The sequence below is a fragment of the Ptychodera flava genome, unplaced genomic scaffold, assembly GCF_041260155.1.
Source record: "Ptychodera flava strain L36383 unplaced genomic scaffold, AS_Pfla_20210202 Scaffold_28__1_contigs__length_4768798_pilon, whole genome shotgun sequence".
NCBI classification, from domain to species: domain Eukaryota; kingdom Metazoa; phylum Hemichordata; class Enteropneusta; family Ptychoderidae; genus Ptychodera; species Ptychodera flava.
The window spans coordinates 3,248,722-3,267,743 of NW_027248350.1; the positions used below are offsets into that span (position 1 = coordinate 3,248,722).

General features: G+C 36.4%; 2 protein-coding genes across 2 annotated transcripts in view; one reads left to right on the forward strand and one right to left on the reverse strand.

Annotated features, from left to right (window-relative positions):
* The first annotated feature begins 1,516 nt into the window (after positions 1-1,516).
* The window catches only part of LOC139127071 (uncharacterized), a 31,023-nt gene continuing 13,517 nt past the window's right edge, over positions 1,517-19,022 (forward strand). Inside the window, exons 1-4 of the mRNA XM_070692993.1 lie at positions 1,517-2,638; positions 5,485-5,693; positions 6,664-6,835; positions 7,799-7,908. Coding sequence (XP_070549094.1) covers positions 2,128-2,638; positions 5,485-5,693; positions 6,664-6,835; positions 7,799-7,908 — 1,002 coding nt within the window. The 5' untranslated portion in view covers positions 1,517-2,127. The remainder of the gene's footprint in view (positions 2,639-5,484; positions 5,694-6,663; positions 6,836-7,798; positions 7,909-19,022) is intronic.
* LOC139127010 (uncharacterized) lies at positions 10,691-15,390 on the reverse strand. Its single transcript, XM_070692941.1, has 3 exons — positions 15,148-15,390; positions 14,535-14,863; positions 10,691-13,267 (listed from the first exon to the last, which is right to left on the reverse strand). The coding sequence occupies exons 2-3, from the start codon at positions 14,851-14,853 to the stop codon at positions 12,918-12,920; spliced, it is 669 nt and encodes a 222-aa protein (XP_070549042.1). The 5' UTR covers positions 14,854-14,863; positions 15,148-15,390; the 3' UTR covers positions 10,691-12,917.

Below are 19,022 nucleotides of genomic sequence, written 5' to 3' on the forward strand. Positions count from 1 at the left end.
GAGGGTTGAGCCTGGTTTCTTTAGTACGTTATTTGTATATGACTGATGGACTGAAATTAAAATGTGAAGTGCAAGTTACTAAGATTATTTTGAAATCTATGAAAACAAAAATCCTCAAAATACTTCTTTGCCAATGATTGGCAAACTCTATATAATACAAGTAATTACCATTGCCTAATACATTGTAGCTATATGCAAAGACAGTAAATTACCTGCATTGTGTTTGCCCACACATTCCAATCCAGTTCAATCGTTCACTTGATCAGAACCACGCATGTGGAAAGCCTCAGCTACTAGTACTTGAGTACATTACATTGAGAATTGAACACTTCGACTGTCAAAGGCGACGAGGTGCTCTATTATTAAAGCATATCTGGAACCTTTCATAATTGCTTCATCAAAGATTCATTGACTCGTCTCTGAAAGACACATGATCCAAGGAATGTATGTGCAGTATTCTTTGGTGTGTCAGTGAATAATGTGATAACGCCGTTTGAAATCTTTTTAGTGGATTGTTGCACAGGGCATGAATGAATGTACTGGCACATACGGTAAACAAGTATGAGTAATGAGATTCGTCTTCTGCCTAAATACTAATCACAGCCCTTCAAAATTTCATATACCAGTAAAACACATACTTTATACCCCTATCAATATAAGAAATCTTTGAAATTATGAACGAAGAATGACATCAATAAAGAAGAATGAAATTTATCAATTTTGTATCAGGGAACCCATCAATTTACATGTATTTATAATAATAATAATAGTGATAAGTTTAATTCAGGATGAAAGCACAATAAATATTAAAAATACAATTTGGTGCATCCCATATAAAAAAGAATAAACTATAGACTTTACCTCAAGTAATTGTTTGCCAGGATGACTGGCAGATGAAAAATTTTCAAATTTACATTAGATATTCCCAGACAGAGCTTAAGTGAGCTGAAAGTAAGAAATCGTCAATGACATTTGTAAAGTACAAATACACTTACCGGTACGTGTGCTGTTACAAAATTCATTGGATGTTTGTTTCAAAATGTCAAATGCAAAAATCTGACAAAATGTTTTTTTAGGAAATATTTTCTCTCAGCTGATCGCTTCTCAGGAAAATAGTGTTGCGTAAAACAGGTGAATCAATAGCTGCATGAAGCACTTGTGAACATTTTATAGCCGTTTCTGGGAAACCAATGCATTGCAAATTTAAATTTTGTAAAGGACTGACGTTATATCTGCCCTCTGAGAATGTTGCTCTTGCAGGTCAAAATGCCTCATTAGCCCCAAATAAATAAAAGATGTGATTTTACGTATAATGCCCGCATGATTATATTGGTTTGGTACTGCAGTCTAGCCATAGTTCCACCATGCAAATTACAGTTACCTAATCTTTGCTATGACACTTATCAGCTATGATGCTGTATTCAGTGAAAAGCCTACAGTTGCGATGTTGCAATGCTATGTTTTATTTTGATCAGTCTGATTTTGACTTCTGTATTTTCATTTATGTGACAGGTCATACATTAGCTGAACACTCTGACAACTTTTTGCAGGATTTCCCTGCATGGTATACCACCGCTCAGCCAGTAGGACATCCATGGAAACTGATCTGATACAAGAAGTCAAGTTGAATTCAGCAAAAGCAAGTTTTCTTCAGCATTGACAGCACAAGTACTGTTCACCTTCGCAAAACTAAAGCCTGCTCTCCAGAAATAGGTGTTTATAACATACATGTGTAATCTGACAATGCCACGCCTGCAGGGATTCCCAACTTCAAAGTATGGTACTTTTCCGTTCATCTGACATCACAAGAGATGTTGATGCAACATTCCCATGTTCACTGCTGTACTGATATGCTAAGAGCACAAACATAATATTGTTAAGTAAATCTTTCCACCTGAAAACAATGGTACAGTACACTGATCAGTCACGCTCTCAATCCAGTGCTGTGGTACAGTTGCTCTTCACTGCCATCAAATAAACAACATTTTATCAGTAAACTTGCTGGTACAGGTTATTAGTAGGAACAGCAGCATTTCAAAGACAATTATCTCAAGCATTCACAGTGAACTTAGGCACGACAAGTTTTGCAATTTTTATATGAACCGTTGAGCTGTTGAAAATGCTTTGATGACATCACTAGTATCAATACGGTCACTTATACGAGACAGAATGTCAGCCTTGTACACCTCAGTGGGCAAGGAAGAGGAGGAAATCTGCACAGATGAGGAGGAGGAGGATGACGATGAGCTTTTCTCAACCCCTCACGCCACTGTTGTCAAACCTCTCATGTCACCGCGGAAACGCATCAAATTACCAGAGGAGCCTTTCGGACGAAAACGATATCATTTGCACCGACAGGCCGTCATCAAAAGCGTCATTTATCTTGTTCTACTGGTCTGCCTGCTGGTTGGGATGGCTTTCCTCGGCCTCCAGCTCATCAAAGTGCTCGTCAGAGACCCTTCCAGTAGTCGTCATGGCAACAAAGGTCATGATCAAGACAGCGTGGTGGGGTGTTCTAAATTCAAGGTTGAAGAGGTCTGGACTAGGACTCTCCATCAGTTGCTGACGGAAGCAGCGTTCCGATTAAACGATGTGAACCGGGACGGAACACCTGATGTCGTGATTGGATTTGCAACAGGTGAGTTGTTGCTATGACAACCTGCATCACTCATTCAAAGTAATCCTTTTCACTCATTCTGTCAGGGTCCCTAATGGTGCTGATATTCCATCCGACCTTTGCACTGACAATATTTCTCACAAAATGTCACGATAAAATTCTCATGATTTGCAGTCGGTTTTCTTAAAGCAGTCGTATTGTTGAGTCAGGTTCCGCAGTGCGTTAAGCGTGTTGTAGATCATACCAAGTATTGTAATAGACATCCTGTACTTTATCAGATTTGATGAGATTAGCGGGACGGCCAATTAGCCAGGAATTTTTAAGGGGAAAAATCAATTTATCTCGGAGTCTGTGAAAGTCCCTGAACTGCAGAGTTCACTGTGATTTTGCAGATAAAAGATGATTGGAAGAAGTGTGTGAAAGCATGCATTCACATTGCAGTCATGCCAACTATAACATGCCAACTTATAACATGCCCCACATGTTAACACCCGTGATGATTTATTAATTCAAAGTAAATTACACACAAGACTTTTAACCTTTCACACAGACACCCAAGAGTGTAAACGCAATATATTTCTGTAAAGGTCAAATAAGAGTGACGTTATCCCTTTCAAGGAAGCACCTTAAAACAGACTCACATATTCACTCCCTGTAATCCTGGTGAACCTGCGTACAGATTTTTATTGGTATTAACTGAATTATATCGTTTAAAATATCTGTGAACTACAGTATGTGACACCTGCTATGAGGGGGACTTACAAAAAAATGTAAATGTCATATACGGTGTGTGGAGTTATTGTTGAAGAGTTGTTAAGTAGCCAATTTGTACTCTGTGAATTGACTAAATTGATCTGCCGTGAGTCCCAGATGTCCATGTACTTGATTTCTTCCATTGTGATTGACAGGCTGTGTGTAACCCCCTAGAGTATTGAAATTACTGCATGATGTACCAACCACAATTGGATGAAATGGCCCATCAACTAGACACATGTACAACCTAGTTTTTCACGCTTGAAGACATCACAGTATATGAGCTTTGTGTTATGACCTTGACCATGAGGTGTTTTACACCATGCATAAGTTCACCGATTGCAATACATTATATTGTCCATACCGGTGAATTTTGTGACATCATCCCTCTAAAATATTACTGATAATGTATCCTCTTACACAGTATTGTGGCCCCAGGTGTTTTCTACAAATTCACCGGCATGGCCAAAACTATAAAATGATATCGCTAGTGTACCCCCACCTGGCCCATAATGGATTCAAGCAGCCTTTGCACTCCATAAGGAAGTCGGCTTTGCCTCATGCATTGTACCGGTATTGTGCAAAGTTTGCTTTGATCCATTATCGACCAGAAGCTGGTACATTATTCATTGCCCAAATATAGTTTCACATACATACATGTACCGGTACCGTACATACATAGTATAGATACGGTACATATGTATACATACATACCGGTAGTATACATACATACATACATTACATACATACGTACGTACATACATACATACATACATACATACATACATACATACACATACATACATACATACATACATAGATACATACCGGTACATACAGACATGTACCGGTACATACATACATACATACACATACATTACATACATACCGGTACGTACATTCATTCATTCATTCATTCATTTATTCATCACTCAAGTGACAAATATTCATGAATAGGTCCCTGTAATTGCTTATATCAAAGCAATCAGAAAAATCTTCATTTACATAACTTTTTAATGGGCTAACAACCTGAAAATTCTTGTACACGTAAATCCTTTTGAAATTGCTATGCAGTAATGCTGCTGTATAAATGTAAATATATCAATGACTAATCAAAAGCTTTATTTCCGTATGATTGTTTTAATCATACACTGCATTATCTGCAATATAGTATTCATAGAAAACCACAGGGTACATTGCACTCTTCATTTAGTATTCAAATGAAGTTGAATACCAGTAATCAGGTAATGTTCCGATATGTGTACATGCAACTTCCAGATCAAATTTTCCACTCTTTGATAAAAGGGAAAATTGAAGAGACATGTAACCTTTGACCTTCTTTGTTGAATGGTGAAAATTTTTACTTCAGTTATTTATTGCATTCTCATGAATGAATGAATCAGTGTCCAAATTTTTTGCAAAGGAAGGGGTTTTGAAGGCGGTGAATTCGAAAGAAGTCATTATTAACCAAAGCATGAGTAACATGATCTTGCAGTGAGTGGGCCTTTCCAATATCAGGACTTCACTTTATCTTGAATGTCATCAATATGTACTGGGAGTGCACAGTATACTTTCCACCTCTTTTATCTATGCGTAATGATAGTAATTGTTCATGAGAGCACTGACAGAATTCTCTCGTCAAGAATGTATCAATAAATACATCAATATGCATAATATGCCTAGTACCCGGTACAGTTAAATGTTGATTATCTGAACCTCTCAGAGGGCAGGGATTTTAATAGTCCTGGTTTGCAAACAGTCTACTAGAAATATGCAGATTAAAACTTTACATAATCATTTACAAAATTGTCTGTAAAACAGAAGGTCACACAGGTGCTGTTCTGAGGACCCCATTTCCTTTAAATCTCTTGTGATACACCAAATGCATCAAGTATCTGTGTATTTCATTTTTCCAAATAGTAGAATCAATATTTCATTTTCTAGTTAGTAGAATCAGAAACTAAATGATACTGAAGAAAAATATTGATTTTTTGTTCTAAAAATGACAGTAAGTGTAGCCAAACCAAGGTTCTGTAAGCCAAGGCTTGACTTGTACTTGACTTAAATCTGGTTCCATCTCTTACTTTGTCTTCCATCTATTCTACGGTATACAGGTGCAGATCGCTACTTTGCAGAACCAATACTGTGTGACCTCTACTTCAATGGTTCACACCCATGCCTTGGGGGGTTGCTGGCACTTGACGGAAGAACCGGCAAAGAGCTATGGAGGCATTACACTGAACATGAAGTGTTCGGTGTCAATTGTAATGTTGATGTCAACAGTGATGGGGTCAGAGACTGCCTGGGAGCTGGAAGAGGAGGGGTAAATATTGCATACTATAACTGTACATGTAGACAGACAGACAACAGTATTGTACCGGTACATCATTACAGAAAGGTAGTGTGAGCCTCAAAAGTGAAAGACTGAAATTTTTGCTCAATCTTGTCTCAATGAAACTTTCAACCATTCTTTTGCCAATCAAGAAAAAAATTCAGGGGTCACTTTGCAAGGTTTGGTACTAGAAAAACAGAGTATCTGACTTTTTACTGCTATTTGAAATTCAAAATGGCCGCTATGCTTGTGTAACTCTATGTGGGAAAATTATGATTTTGATTTTAAAAGAACAGACAGTGAAATTTTTCTCATATTTCAAGAGCTTTAAAAAAGTTCCCACAAGCGGTTAATCAGGGAAGAATGGTAAAAGTCAGAATATCTGTCCCCGAGGCGCATTCTACCATACCTTAATTTTATATCATATGTGGAATACAGATGGAAATGTACTGGAATGAACTCTATTCTATAATGTCATTGAATGGACACAAGAATATAATACGACACACATTTAGGTCAGAAATATTTTCATTGTTTGTACAAAATGTATTGAAACTCTTTGCTCAACTTTAACAATGGGTTTCAAATGACACCCTGTCTCTGTGGCTGGACTGTGACTCAATGAGGGATGTTTGGTCAAATCAAATTGAAATTTCAATAAATTTGACCACTGTCTCATTTGACATACAAAATACAAGAAAATAGAGAATTTTATTCCCAACTCCTCATTCAAATCAAACAATACCAGTATAATAATTTAAATATGGAATGATGATAAGGAGAAATGTACAGGTAAGTCGCATAGCTCACTCAAAGTTACCAGTTACAGAAGGATCCCAGGACCATTTCAGTGTTTTGAGATGAAAGAGTTTTGAGACTTGGATAGACTTATCATGCAAGTGAAATTGAAATATTTCTGGCTCCACGCCGTGAATTGACGTAGTTCTACCTTTTGTCTCAGGTGTTCCATGCAGTGAGTGGTGCCACGGGAGAGTTGCTATGGCGATTTGACGAGCATGAAGCCAAGATAGACATCAGCAATTTGTACACACCTCAGTTTATCAGGGACATGAACGGAGATGGCATCCAAGATGTGCTCATAATACACGGAGGTGATCCCCTCAGGGAACCAGGTAAGCAGGTGTCTCAAACTGAACAAATGCTTTTAATAGCCAGGCCATATCACACTGGCAAAATAAAACTGCCCCTACCTGTCTACCCTGTGACACCCAGACAAAATGGTGTGATCCGCAATGCTGGTGTACCAGAAATTTACATTTACTTTTAAACTTCTTTATACCTTCCTCATATTGGTGATTTTCATTTTACATATTTACGCAGATAAATCTAATGAATTTACAATGAATGTTAATGAAATTATTTCTTGGTGGTTCAATCAAAGAGCATTGTTTTATGTTGATGAAGAAATACTGCGAATGAATTCACCTCAACAACATAAAACAACACTGGTATTGACATGTACCAAAGCTTTATCGAATAAATAAATAAATAAACTTGGGTAGATAAATAAAGATACAAATTGTCAATGTATAATCAATAATCATATATGGAACCCATAGTGGTATACAGTATGTTTAGCCCCATCAGTGTATTGTCGAAGCAATATGAGATAAAACTACAGCTCAATATTTTTCTAACATCAATTTCTCTATGGATGGACACAGACAGTCAATGTCAATGACTTTGATTCCCTTTGAAGCCTGTAGCATTCTAGACATTTATTAGCCCAGTGATAGAAACAGATAAGTCATTGAATCAATAATCTTGTGTTCTCCAGACAAATAAACTGAATTAAAGACACATTCCTGAGAATGTGCCCTCAGTCTGTAACTTTCTTCCATTCATTCCATATCATTTATTAGGCAATAGTCATTGTGATAGGTAGTGATAGGGCATTATTAGCTGGAAATCTAATTTCTAATTGTTATCAATGTGTACCAACATGAACCATTCTCCTAGACTGCAATCTACACTAGCCATGTTACATAGATTCCATATCCAGATCAGAAGTGACAGCGCCCTCAGTGTTGAATTTCACAACTCATTCTGAGGCTTCAATGTCTCTGTTCTGAAAGGTAAACCCGTTGAGAAGATAGGTAGGCTGATATTTTTCAGTGGTTCAACTGGAGAGATTTTAAATTGGGTGCAAGTTCCAGACAAACAGGAGTCCTACTATTCACCACAGGTATTATGTTCTGGTACAAAAAAATTATAGTTGTTTATTCACAGTGTTGTCATTTAAGGTACTTTATCAGTGATGACTGATGCTTGTCAAGTGTGTGCCCTGTGCTAGCTTGTGGCAATTGTGTTCCACATTGTGTATAGTGATACCGTCGTGGCTTATTCTGGTTATTTTGTGCAAAGTGTTTGTCAGTGACGTATGTTTTGTACCTTGTATGCGGTGTACCATAGCTATCAATGTTCTAATCTGTGCAAGGCCAGCCTGGACATTGTGTTGTGCAATTTCGTGGTTGTACTGTGCTACTTCATCTATGCTGGTTTTGTGGCTGTCATTTTTTGCCCCCTATCCTCATCAGGTTTGGGGTAGGCCCTTTAGCTGTTCAGTTTTGTGCTTGTATATATCCTGTATTCATGCGTCTTTGTGGTGAATATGTTGATTGTATGTCTGTTGGTAATGCCTGCGTCTGTAACCCTTTTCCTGCCAGACAGTATCACTTCCCCGTCAGCCAAGTCAGTAAACAGCGGTATTGAGCCAAAACTATACACATTTTCACCCACTAGGCTTGGTCTGTTATAACAGCTCTAGTCTGTAAATACCATGTTCACAGTATCTGTTTTCAGGGGCCTTCAAATCTTCAATTTTTCAATAAAATTCAAAATGTGAGACCTGTTATGCCTGGCTGCTTTAACCCACTTGACCTGGTAGTGACCTTGGCAGGATAAGGGGATTATAGATCTATCCCTGGTCTTTGCTGGCTGTGTTGTACTTGGCATGTCTGGTAGATTGTTGTGTTTTGGTGTTTAAACACTACTATAGCTTTGTAAGTTCTGACCACAAGAGTGTGTTTTACACCATAAAATATGTTTTCAAAATGGAAGGGGGTGGTTGGAGGTGGAGGAGGAAAAACACACAGAAAAATAGTCTTGTGTTTGCTTTATTTTGTTTTTATATAGTAAACAATGTAAAATAAAAATATACAAAAGAGTACAAAATATAAAACCACAGTAACATATTTGTATGTGATATAACTTGACAGCTCTCTACATAAAGAATCTTTTAAAATATAATTAAGTAGCAAATGGCTAAAAAGTTTATAATAAGATTGATTAATGCAGTAAAAATAGGACTGCAGGGAGAGATACAGCAAAATTGTATTCATTCATTTATTTATTAATTTATTAAGATTTATCCAACATAAACTAAAAAAAGGTCTACATACATGTAGTATTGGGTGACCAAAACATGTGCAAAACAGCTATACAAAGTCAGTCTCCCATAACACACTACACAACAAGCAAAATGAAAAGCTGACGTAAAATACATGTATACAACAACATGAGTGTGAAAAAACGTGATAGATATATTTATCATCATGATAAAGTCATCAGTAAGTGTAAAATGAAAGGCTGTAATATCAGTACATTAAGAACTGAAACCATGTCATGGTGGTGATACTCCTAGAGAGTAAGCTTAACCCCGTCCTACCACATTTTGGTAATGGCCCCATTGTTCTCTATGGTAAGGTTAGACCTCTGTACAAAGAAATAGGGGTGGAAGGGATTAATCCCTTCATACCAAGATTTCTCCATTTCATCTTCAGAAACATTAGAGTGAGGTGAAACCATTGTGTTGGAAGGGTTCAAGTCTATAAGCTGTTCACTCCCATCTTAATATGGAATCACCTATGCCATTGAAAACAATAGGGATTTACCAAAAGCTGATAGTGAAGGCATTAAGCACTTCAAGTCAAGCAGAACATTTTTATTTCAGAAAAAAGGAAATATAGCTATGACTTTTCGTGTTTTTTTCAGATATATTAATAATTAAATTTACCAGCAGTATGGCTGATTGTTCATTCGTTCAGCCCCAGACTACAAATCTTTTACCTTAAAATATTCATTGTCAGAAGTAAAGTGTGAAAAATGTACTGAAGTCTGAAATGTCTTTTATGAAGGTACCGTACATAAACCTGGTTTCCTCTAAAAATTAGTACAACCCTAAAGGTTCTACATAGACAACAGTACTTTTACCCGTGTACAGGGATGTAAAGGCAGGTTGAAAATTTAATGACAACTGGTGTCAATGTCAAATCTTGTTGAAACTTCTCATCAGAAAATTTAAATTCATACAGCAAAAGAAACTGAACACTCTGAACACACATGAGAAGCCTTGTCTGGCGATTCTGAAGAACAGTTGGTTGATGACAGGTTACAGTACAATTCAGTGTCATCCTAAGGGGTGTGTTTGTATTCTTCATCATTAAGGGCACCCTCAAGAAAACACTGATTTATGCCATATGGATATTGGCATAGTGTTATTCAGGTATGCCAATCATAAATGAATAACTTATTCTTCAGTAAATTCAGTTTATCCCAACATGGGATATGCCATAATTAACACACAGTGTTTACAAAGTCCAGATAATGAATGGAAAACAAGCCACACTTGGATTAAGGTTCCAAGACAAGAAATGTGACATTTTTAATCTAACAATTCTCTAACGGTTAATAAACTCAGAACCCCCGTAAAGTATACATTTTCTGAAAGCCTACATATATGGGAACATTTTGGTAACCGCAGTGTCACCATTATTTACATAACTATCACGTGACAAGATAATTTGCATAACCTTTCAAAAGTCGGTTTTTCCCTATGTTTTGTCTCAATACTTCAAAAATATCTTACTCAAACTTGCTGGAATGCAAGCTGTCACAATGCTCTTTCAAAGCGTGTCTCAGATTTTTTATATCTTTCTTAGTTTTTTTGCAGCACAATTTAAAAAGAAATCAACTATGGTAAAATTCACTGCTCTGGAAGTTTTTCTGGCATAAAAACTGTTTAAGAAGGTTTAAAAAAATTCTGAGACACACTTTTGAAGACCTGTAGGATAGCTTGCACTCACATGAATTTCAGTCACATATCTCAAAGCATTGAAACAAAACATAGGGAAAACCGATTTTTGAAAGGTTATGCAAATTACCTGTCACGTGATAGTTATGTAAATAATGGTGACATTTTGGTAACCAAAATGTTCCCCTATATCTAGGCTTTCCGAAAATATACAATTTACGGGGGTTCTGAGCTTATTAAACACTAGAGAATTGTTAGTTTAAAATGGTCAATTTCTTGTCTTGGAACCTTAAGAAAAAAGCGTTTCAAGCTTTGCATGCCAGGTGTATCATTACATGTATCTATAGATTATCATGTATCATGATTTAAGGGATGTTGCATATTTCACAGTGTTTTCTGCCCAATAGCTCTTCTTTGCAAAAAATCATTGAATTTTGGTAATTCCAAGATTGAAATATTGGCATGGTTTACTCTTTAGGATGTCAAGCAATTGTAGATTGGGTTAGAAAGAAGTGTAGATGTATGCAAATCCATGCACCAAATTTCATGGATTCTTTTATCTCCCATTTTCAACATTGTGAAAGAGCAGGTATGTAACTCCATCCTGGCTAGCTCATATTGTTTGGAATTTTCACATTTCATTCTGAAATACTGAAGAACAAACCAGCAGTGTTTTTAGCAAGAAAAGTTACATTTGGAAAAAAATCATTTAAATTTTGGTAGTGCAATTTCACAAAGCTAGGGAGGGCCTCCTAAGAAAAAGCTATGGTTTCAATGATGTAAATTGGATCCAGTGTATTTCAGGTGCACCGCATAAGTTATGTATGATATATCTTATGATGTGACTGTGAGATATAAGTTTGATGAATTTATACCTAAGCTGTTATCCAAGGCATTAATGGTTGGATATTTCTATAACAGCTCTCTCAGCCTCATCACCGGTATGTATTCAGCATAGAAAAACTTTCAGTCCTTGGAATGAAATGAGAAATTTCGTCTTTTTTTTTCTAAATTACTCTTAATTGATTCCTGACACCATACTTCTCAACAGCAACAAAACTCTGCAGCTTCTGAGAACCCTAAATTCACCCAGAATGGGATGAATGACTGATGTGCCAGTGGAGTGATAAGCTAGAAATGTGTGAAGCATAAATCCAAATAAGGAAAACATATTATCCAATCAGCAAATACATCAATCCAAATATGGAAAACAAACATCCATATTAGGAAAAGCATTATTCCAAATAAGGAAAACAGAAACCTGTATTAGAGATACCCACAGGCATTAAATACAGAATATAAATATGTCTGAATGTTTATCATTTGTGACATTCCTTGTAAATAATGCAAGTTTATACATTTCTGAAAAAGAAAGCCCAGAATTCTGGTATACAGAGAGCCCTAACATCCTCCCAACTCTTTCATTTCAACTTTGATACTTAACCCACATTGTTCCCAACCCTGCACAATCAGGTATGAGAGACAGTAACAGGGTTAAAACCACAGCCTCGTTGTGAAAAAAAGTGTTGTTTTTTTTGGAATCAGATACTTTCAAAATAACAATATGGTAGAAATTATACATCTTGACTATAGAACATTAATATTGAGTGGTTGTATTTCACATCATTCCCTAGATTCATCATCTAATGGAGGATTTGAAAATGAATGTGAATTAGTTCCACTCAATAGTAATGAAGCCTAGTTGTCCAGATTTAACAATTTTGATTATATCGTTACTACCGGTATGTGGATGATTGTCAACCTTCACAACAGTTTCAAGAGAACAGTGTTAATGTACAGTATGCACAATGAAAGTCAAAGACTTAAACTTTTGCTAAGACTTTCCTCAAGGAATCTTCTAGCCATCTGCTTTCAAGATCAAGAATGAAAGTCAGGTGTCACCGAGCAAATTTGGTGCCAGAAGAACAAATTGCCATCAACATACTGATATTTGTAATTCAAAATGGCCGCCATACCTGTGTTAACTCAATAAGAACCATTTTAATTTCTGATTTTCACAAAAATAAGGCAGTGACAAAGTTTATTACTCCAAGGGCTCCAAAATGAGCCCCAACAAGTGGTAGTCTAAAACAATATTGTAAACGTTTGAGTCCAAACATCTGTACCTGAGGTGTACCGGTATTCTATCTTAATAATCGTTATTACCTGTGCCTGTATGGCTTCACCTCAAAGAGAAAGTCTGGTGTGAATATCTTGGAAGACTTCTTCCTCACAGTCAGTGTTTTCCCGCTCATGCAGAGGAAATGTCCCCTGTACTTGCTGCTCTCGTACACCACTCCGCCAGACCTCTGCGTCTTGTAGAACAGTCTCGGATCATCTGTTGTCTTCTCCTGTGTGGGACAGGACAGTCTGTCTGTTACGTAGACCCTGTGTTGGGAACGCTGCCGTATGTAGTAGACCACGATGCAGCCAGCTGTCTCGGCAAACTCCAGCAGTACTGGCATTTTTCGGTCAATGTGTCTGGTTTGGTAGTAGTGTTCTTTAATATGACCTGAAAGTTGAAAAATACTTCAATATTATTGCCATCTACATGCATTGTCGAAACAAACAATGTTTCACCTATCAATAGTCATCAACTTATCCCATAACTTAAGTACCGGTAAATACAAGTCCAGGGAAAATAGTTATCTATCAAATAGGTTAGATTGGAAGTTTAAAGAATCATTTATGTTGCATTTGTTAAATGTTGTGAACTTGGGGAGTTAAATTTTAGATTCAGTTTTAATAGGGACAATAGTGGTAAATCTGAAGAGCCTCTCTAAGTCAGCAATAGTTAACAACTATTTCCAACATTTCCTGTTGTTCTGAATTAACTTTAAAATGAAATCTCATATCATGTGAAAGATGCAACAGCTCCATCAAAGTTGTTGAAAAAAATACAACTTGGATAAAACTTTGTACAGAACTACAACCGCGTCATATATCACTTCCCGTGTCTTACGCAATGATAGCACACTCTCAGCAAAAACTGTCTTCCCTGCACATATTTCCTCTCATCATGGGATTTAATTATTTTATCACCGGTAGTGATTTGGATGTTTTATTACCAGTTATCGTGATCAGATCCACTTCTTCTTTTTTCCGCCAAAACACAGACAGAGAAGTGATAAAATAAATATTGGAGCGGCCAAAATTTGAGCAGCAAATGATAGCTTGTTAGTTTGCAGATTAAATAACTTAGATAAGAGCATTGAAATATCGTCTTTGTTCTTAGTCTGACTGTTTTTGATATCAGATAGATTGTACAACAATCTTCTTCCCCTATTCTGTGTGATTCCCTAACTTCTGGCTGACTGTGAAGTAAATTTTGATTTAGAGTACAACCACTAGCTTTGTGAAAAATACAGTGTAGGTGTGACCAAATGGGACACCTCTCCTCAAGACCTCTATGATTTCCCTTGTCCTTCATGATATTTGGACAGTTCTTACACTGTATGTCAGTAAATTTGCTGACAAGTTTTCATGTCGATGTTAGAGAGTTGTAAAGACTGATTTTTTTTGTCAGAAAGACGAGCCACAATGACTTGGTACACTGCTTGAAATTCAAATGAAGTTGTCTTGTTGTGTATAGTGTCATAGAATTATCATTAACCCTTTCAGGTCTGACTTTCTGGTGACAATCATAAAAACAGTAACCAGAGTTGCCACTGAGTATTATACCGTATGTGTAATCTGTTTGTATAGAACACACACCTTTGAAATCTTGCACTGATATGACAAAGTGTCATAGGGATTAAACATCAACTGTCTATACTTACAACTTGTTGCTGTAACTGATGTGTACAGAACTGCCTGCACCATTGCCGAGTTGCTCTTCTGTAGACAGCAGTTTGCCTGACTTTGGCGCGTAATCGCAACGCTCTGTACAACCACGTCGCCGACATCATCCGAATGCCTCAATGGCAGTGGGTATGCTGGTCGCTCGCAAATGGCCTCCTGACGTTTGCCAATGATCAAGGTCTCTGTGATACCGATGTACCGGTTGGCAGCGGAAGGGCAGACCTTGGCACTGATGTCACTGATCTGCCTGACGATCTTCTTCGTTGACTTACATGTGACTGATTTACCGGAGAGCATTGTGATAGATCTGCAGAGAATAGGACAAAACATTTACCAATAAAGAGACTTAGGGTAATACGTGCATCAAAACTTTGAGTTTGAAACTTTTGGTCAAATTTTACCCGAGGAAACTGTGTCCTATTTTTAATCTCAAAGGAAAATCTGAGTCATCATACAAAGTTTATGATTATGCAAAGTTTATGATTAATACATTGCCTGACATTTACCGATATTTGAAAATCAAAATACTCGTGCACGCTTGATATCTCTGTAAGTTATGCAGGCAAAAAAATAAATGTTTGGTTTTCTCACCTCTTGTTGCTGCTTGTTGATATCACTGATGTGACAGAAAATTAGTTTTTCTTCAGGAAATTGCAATTTCAAGTCAAGGAATGGATGGCAGTGCAGGGATAGAAAATGAAAATATTGCAAGGAAATTTTTCTCGTCTACTCAGCAGGTAATTGCGTTGAATGAGATTCCAATAACACGCTGTAACACCGATGATACTATTGCCAATGTCACTCCATGCACCAATGCAAAAAAACAAGTATTGTGCTTGTTGTATTAAAGTGCGCCTGGCCAGAGTCCGATGTCCAGAATACTTAAAGTTCAAGACAGCATGGCCTTTTAAAGAAGGTTGGCAGGATATCTCCTACGTGGGCCAATCACAGACAGTCCGCAGTATCTAGGGGATAATAATTCCATGTTTCTGGAATTTCCGACACACGACATGCCAGCAGTCCTTTCACAATAGGACATATCAAGTTCCTCATTGCAATCTGAGCGCCTGATAGGCTGAATATGCAAGAGGTCAAAGGTCTGTTTGGAAACATTGTAATCTTGTTTGTGTGTACGTGTTAAGTAGTCGGCCCACTGACACATTGGAAAACCAGTGGGTTTCAATAGGCTTTTACAGGGAGTTTGATCGCAGTCCTGGTAGTTTGGATAAAACTGATACAGGGAAATACAAAAATATGAAGGTTTTACGTACAAATAAATAAATCGGAACAGTTCTCAACTGTTCTTCCCCTGTGTCTACCAAGCATTCAATGAAGTGAAAACTGTATAAATCCATAGCACCAATTAAGTTTATCAATTTATCGGTATCATGATAAAAATGTGACAGCAGACTGCCATAAAGTGTAAAGACTGTCAATGTAAAAACTATTAAACCTTTGGCGCCAAAGTCAATTTTTGTCTCCTTCATAAAATATACCCTAGTCAATTTTAGCTACTATAGACTATAGTCTATAGAAGCTATTGGGATGGGTATCCGTCCGGCGTCCGTCGTCAGTCTGTATGTATGTATGTATGTATGTATGTTTGTATGTATGTCCGTTTGTGAGGCGTCCGTCCACTCAAATATCTTGAGAACCGCAGTACTAACTGATTTGATATTTTTGCGTAGATGAAAAATATGATTTTGAGAAACTATTTTTTTTATTTTTTGATATTGTTGAAAATAGGCAAATTAATGCCAAAAAGGTGTTTTTGATAAAAAATCTTCTTCTTCATAACCGCTGGTCAGACAGCTTTGTTATTTGGTATACAGGTCCCTAGGGGTAACCCAACTTAGATTTGTTCAAATTGTGATGAAATATGCAAATGTGTATTTTTAAGGAATTTTTTTGTCATTTTTGGCCAAAATTTGACTTACATTGTATGTAATTCTTGTACTGTATAAACCCTATCAATTCACCCAGAAAAAATAATTAATATGATTTTAAATAATTAAATTAATTAGGAAATCATCAAAGCCAAAATAATTTTAGTGTAGAATTATCAGAAAGTTCAACTTTTTTTGACAGTTCATAGTGAAATGCTTACCATCTTGGAGGATTAAAACATGTAAAGGCAACTTTCCTGAATCCCAACTTTGACATATTCTGAACCGTCATTTATTGTGCCCTGTATGTTATCTAAAAGAAATTGCTCAAAATAGTCAATAGAGATAGAGATAGAGATAGAGAAAGTTCTAATTTCCATTTATGGTTGACTTGGTAAGGATAAAATAAAATTACTTTTTGAGGAAAAAAATAGAATGGTCAATTAAAAGAGTGGTCAAAGTGATAGGGTTTTTATGGTAAAGCAGGGCTATAAGATTCCTCATGTGCTATTTATAGCAATTATGCAATCTGTGTAAACAGTGCAATGAAAGTTACATGATTCCTTATAATGCTTTTGATGACCTTGAACTTCTTAAGTTTCAAACATTTGTGTCTTCAGTGTGCTTTCTCTGACTATGTACAGTCTCAACTTATTCAACAGAACTCACTTACAATGTTAATCAAAGATATCCACCTTCTTCATCAATACATGTGTCACAAAAGGTTATTCTCTACATAACACAGCATAGCTCTGTCAACTGTTGAGTTGCTTGTTCTTTCAAAACCGCTGGTCAGACAGCTTTAATATTTGGTTTACAAGTCCCTAGGATGACCTAAGTGAGATAATTTCATATAGTCAGGAAATACTTAATTTTGTATCCATGTCTATAGTAGCTTCAGGGACTTTGGCCCTATGTTTTTCAGCTTTTCACCAAAATTTTGATAAAAAAGTAGCCCATGAAATGTAATGTCCATTTGGTCCTAAATTATCAAAACAATTTTTGAAAAATTCACAAATGTTGGTAAAATGTCGCACTAAAATTTTGGTGGGAAAAATTACAGTACTCAAAGGATTAATTATTTCCCTGTCCTGTATTTCATTGAATTGAATCCAGCATCCACTAAAACTTCTCAGCACAGAAATTATCAAACAAATTTGTTGTCAGAGCAACATTTGAAAAAGCAAAAAATGATTAAAAATGATCAAAAAAGACAAATCTCCAAGCTTTCCTCACCTGATTTTAATAATGTTGTATATAATAGTGAAAATAAAAATGAGAAATAAAATAACATATCCGAGAATTAACTCCCTGTGAACAATTGGTATTATATTAATTACATATGTTTTTATACAGAATCTTTTCGTTGGTTCTTTTTCTTTTGATAAGAAACTTTAATTGAAATTTTAGGAGATGATTCCAACGCAGGCTTACCACCAATACTCTTGAACATATTAAGTGAATAATTTTATGTCTAAAACTCTCAGGAGTTAGGATGGTGAAAAGAAGCACAATTTTCTTATTTCCAATACATGTTGTATTGAGAGTTAAATTTGGGTATTAAAGAGGTAAGGGACTGAGAAACTGTCTGTAATTATGGAACAAGTATTGTAACAATGTAACATAAAATAATTTCAGAAAGAACTCTCCTAAATTTTCTGTCCAGGTTGATAGGATATCAGCTTTGCAATGTTTGATAGTTGAACAAATATTGATAGTGTTGTGGCATTTCCCTGGAGACAGCGGAACAATCTTGACGTAGGAATTATCGATCAGTTTTATTTGTCTACGTGGGCATCAAAACTTAAGACAGTGGTACAGTTGGCATTCTTACATTTGTAAATTTACACATTACTACTCTCTAGAATTTGAATTTTGAGAGCACAATTTTTGACTGCAGTTTGGGGATATGCAGAATGAAGGGTAATGATAATAGAATGGTGTGAAATAGATTTATCACAAGAATTGCGCAAACTTTGGTAAATGAAATATAACAATGTTGACACTTAAATAATCCCATAGCAAATACCGACTTCCTACTTCCGTATACTACACAGAATAGTGTACAGGGACTGTAAACCTGTAGCTAGTGTAGTAAAATCAATACTACACTGTGCGTCAAGATAGGTGTAGCTCAGAATGCTATCACAATCGTTGACTGTGAATTGTGGCCAGCAGTTATGGCGTAGTAAAAGTAATTTAGAGAGCTCAGAATGCTATCAAACTTGTGAATGAAATTTTCAAAACTTTGTCAGACCTTTTGTTCTCTCTTTTACTAGTAATAATCACGATCCATGCATCAACATTTACCATTATAAAATCATCGACATTGGTGTTGTTGCATTCACGGGCAAATACAAAAGTAACATTTGTCACCGTAGACTGACTTTTTTCCGTGTGTGTACCGTACTGTTACTGATTACAATCACCACTCACTCTGAGCTCAGTGCGGTCAGTTCACACAGAAGTCTTCAAGTAAAGTTACACAATGACATTGTACGAACAAACACGCCACTCAGTTGTGTAATCTTGAAACACAGAAATAATCTATTTGTTTTAGTTCTTTTCAACGTGGGTAGT

What these genes read in the sequence shown, in the direction of transcription:
- LOC139127010 (XM_070692941.1), bottom strand. Translation starts at nt 14,853, where the DNA reads ATGCTCTCCGGTAAATCAGTCACATGTAAGTCAACGAAGAAGATCGTC. An exon ending in ATCAGTTACAGCAACAAGTT is followed by an intron (nt 13,268 to 14,534) that starts GTAAGTATAGAC and finishes TTCAACTTTCAG; the next exon opens with GTCATATTAAAGAACACTAC.